The sequence below is a fragment of the Adiantum capillus-veneris genome, chromosome 7 (assembly GCF_014529385.1).
Source record: "Adiantum capillus-veneris isolate H3 chromosome 7, ASM1452938v2, whole genome shotgun sequence".
NCBI lineage: Eukaryota > Viridiplantae > Streptophyta > Polypodiopsida > Polypodiales > Pteridaceae > Adiantum > Adiantum capillus-veneris.
In genome coordinates this window covers 37,289,743-37,293,275 of record NC_140937.1, presented here as the reverse complement: position 1 = coordinate 37,293,275, position 3,533 = coordinate 37,289,743, and the positions used below count along the sequence as shown (strand labels likewise).

The following is a 3,533-nucleotide window of genomic DNA, read 5'->3' as shown; positions in this document are numbered from 1 at the left end:
CTCCCTTGCCAAGGTAGTGTGCCCACGGGCTGCGGCTTCATCGTCTCCCTTGCTAAGGGGTGCTCCCCACTGTGTATGACCCCGACATGCAAGCCTTGAGTGGCTACAAAGCTCCACGCCCTTCCCCCTTTCCCAAAAATAGACCTAAGCTCTGATACCAGTGTAAGACAAGGGAAGCTAGAGCCTGAGAGTCCACCACCCAACCACCCATTATATAGGCAAGCCCCTGGCCCTTTGCCCTAGTTGGACTCCCCGTTCCACACCGCCTAGCCCGGCCCTGCCCTTGTCTAGTCCGGCCTTGCCGGTGTCCTGACAGTAGTACGAGAACTTTGAAGTTGACTTCAACATCATAGAAAGCAAAGATATACACTCCGTTATTGTCGCAATTTAGCAAAATAGGGAGGTTTTACTTTTCTTAGAGCCTAAATTTGAAGCAAGTAGGGAGTAGGGAGCATGCAAAGCAATTATGAAGCAAGAAGAAAGCATCTATGTATCTATGCATATCCTATTATCGAGAAGGAGATTCAAACTACCATGTCGTATTAATGAATCCCCCTTCCGACAATGAAACTTGACTCGAAGGTGTTGGATTATGGTTGGCATTGTGATGAGTTGAAATAAGAGCTGAGGGACTAGAGCCTTGGAGAGTCAAGGCCTCAGTTGCGTAGAGGTAACCTCTCTCTCTCTCTCTCTCTCTCTCTCTCTCTCTCTTTGTGCGGCACCCCCCAATGTGTGTGTGTGTGTGTGTGTGTGTGTGCATGCACGCGCGCGCGCACACACACACACACACACATAGAGAGAGAGAGAAGGGGGCCGGGGGGGGGGGGGTGACAACAAGGGACAAAGAGAATGTGTGTGTCGTGGGGAGATGTATGAAGACATATGCATATATATATATATATATATATATACACACACACACACACACACACACACACACACACACACATATATACATATATATACTTTCACTTGGGTACATACACAAATATATACATACTTACATGCGTACATAGATATATGGAGACATTTGAAAGTGAGAATAGAGAAACGAGAAAAATGTAATGTGAGTGTTTGTACGTGTGCTCATGTGTGAGTTTGAGAAACTGTATAGGATTGGCCATTCAAAATCATTGGTAAGAGCAAGCGAGATCTATCGTAGGACCCGTTTCTTTGTGAACTATTGATATTGATTAGTGCTTGGCCAACGAGAGATGAGTTGCCCGTACTGTGAAGGCAATGTCTGTGAGAAGTGAGAATTAATCAAGTAGGAGTAGGTTGATGTGTTGTTTCCATAGAGGAGGGTTCATGGCTCTCTCTAATGTGTAAAGCAATATTTTGCTTTTAATAGCACTACAAGAATTTCCCTTTGCATGTCGTGGCCAAACTCGATGCCATTGTACTAGTTTCAATTAAAAGTGTTAAAAATACATTCATTGCTTTTTGAAAAAGAGCCTCTTTTGCATAAAATCGTAATTTACTACTTTACTTAATGGACGAGTTGTAAGTCTTTATGTACTCAATATAGAGGTTTGATAGGCTCGTTACATAACTATTGAGAGAATTTTCAAACAACTGTTCAAAAAGAAATTGGTGTTCCATTGAATCAATTTAGTAAAATTATACGCATTATATCAAATTAGTCCTTAGAGATGCCATTCAACCCTTTATTTTTTTTCTCAACATTTTATCAACTCATACTATGCATTGGGCATATTTCGTTTGAGAGGGTTTTTTTGTTTAGATATCTAAATAGCTATTGAATTTTTTTTACAAATGCCTCTTGAAGCCACAAAAATGGCTTTTTAAAAAAATTTTACAGGACTAGTGTCAAGAAGTGAGATAAAGAACAATCAGGACATTCCTTCATCATACAAACGATATCATGCCGTCACTCACGACAAAGCACTTTGCGAAGGCCCAAAATAAACTCCAACAATTTGTCCGAGTCAGGTATGCAAGCTGCTACTGATGATGTTCTCAAAGCTTGATACCAAGTATGCATATGTGGGTACTTTTCTTGAAGCTCAAACTTGAAATCACCGATGATCTCATAGGCAGGAAACCACAAAGAAAAGGGTCCCAGAACACAATCAACCATCCCTATATGATCCCCACCAAAGAAGGGAGCATCTTTGGAGCTAGAGGCTTTCTCAAGTACACCCTCGAGAGTGGAAATGCACCTGAGAGCCTCCTCGACAGCTGCATTTTGCACATCGCCCTTTTTAAAGAGGATCGACTTTAGGGCTTTGTTCAGCTATGCCATGGAAATAATGCCGGCATGTCAGTCGTACAATACCAATGAGAACATGAAATGTCGCAAAGTGAGACGAGTTATAGTGTACAAGGCTGGCACGTTCATGAAAGCAAACATGAGCACGCCCGTTATCCAAAAATGTGTGTGCCCAAATGCCTCGATGCATGTGAGCATTATGATATGGCCATTTATGCGAGCATTTATAACACAGCCATTTATGATATAGCCCTCTACACATGATATAGCCATTTATGTGCATGTGCATTGTGCATAGCATAATGCACATAGTGTGATATAATAAAGCCAATGCACTAGTCACATGAAACACCCTTTAATGCAACTGTTCAGATATCAACCACATCACAAGAAGATTTAGGAATTTTCTCATGTAGGAAAATGGAGTCTTTTTCAGTGTTTTTCATACAATGCATAACATCATGAGAATTTGCTTGAGAGGCACCACATACCTAGCTAGGTATGCAGTATCTCCCTCGCAGAAGCTCATGATGTTGAGGTAAGTCACAATGTGAGAATTATTGTGAGAATCTGTCCAAAACTCGCGCATATCATTCAACTCCCATGCACAAACAGATAGGTACATATCTTATAAGAGTACCTTCTTCTCTGCAAAGTCGAACCAAAAGCGTGCCATGGCTCTGTCGTAGGGGTCGGGAGGGAGAAGGTGTTTCCCATCGGGGGAAGGCCAAACTTCATCAACATACTCAATGATGAGCAACGATTCGGGGAGGGGCTTGCCATTGTGCAGGAGCACGGGAATCGGGTTGGACTCTACCAGGATCTTGGACTTGTTGTGCCAGTGGTCTACCTCCAGCAGGCGCTGGTAGGGTACGCCCTTGGCTGTGAGGGCAAACTCCGCTCTCAGCCCATAGGGGCTCGCCCAGAACGTTACCACTTTCACCTGCTCGCTCGCCATAGCTTATTCTTATGTCTGGACTCGACTCGCCGCTTAAATAACGAACCATCTCTTGATTTTCAAAATTCCTTTCCAAGGCAAGGAAGTCAATTCCAATGCACGTTAAAGAGCAGGCTGCACTGACTCGCAGTGTTTGAAAAAAACCGGGGGCTGCAGAACCTCAATTTTCAAAGATTTGATAAATTCCCTTAAGGCAATTCCAATTTTGCAAAATAGACTTTTTGGCCCATCTACTAACATAATATGGCGGAAGGGGGAGTCCTTTACACGTGTCGCAATCTGCGATCTGAAGGTTAAAGTCCAAAACAAAAACAAGCCCCTTTGCACGCGATAAAGAGGGAG

At 43.1% G+C, this 3,533-nt stretch overlaps 1 protein-coding gene across 1 annotated transcript; it reads right to left on the bottom strand.

Moving 5' to 3' along the window:
* Positions 1-1,891: 1,891 nt before the first annotated feature.
* On the bottom strand, positions 1,892-3,191 carry LOC147453698 (putative glutathione S-transferase parC). Its single transcript, XM_086517179.1, has 2 exons — positions 2,874-3,191; positions 1,892-2,257 (listed from the first exon to the last, which is right to left on the bottom strand). Exons 1-2 carry the CDS (start codon positions 3,189-3,191, stop codon positions 1,892-1,894), a joined length of 684 nt encoding a protein of 227 aa, XP_086373305.1.
* Between the last annotated feature and the right edge of the window lie 342 nt (positions 3,192-3,533).

Coding starts and splice junctions, on each gene's coding strand:
- LOC147453698 (XM_086517179.1), bottom strand. CDS start 3,191: ATGGCGAGCGAGCAGGTGAAAGTGGTAACGTTCTGGGCGAGCCCCTAT. Junction 2,258..2,873: donor TCGACTTTGCAGAGAAGAAG/GTACTCTTATAA, acceptor TCCATGGCATAG/CTGAACAAAGCCCTAAAGTC.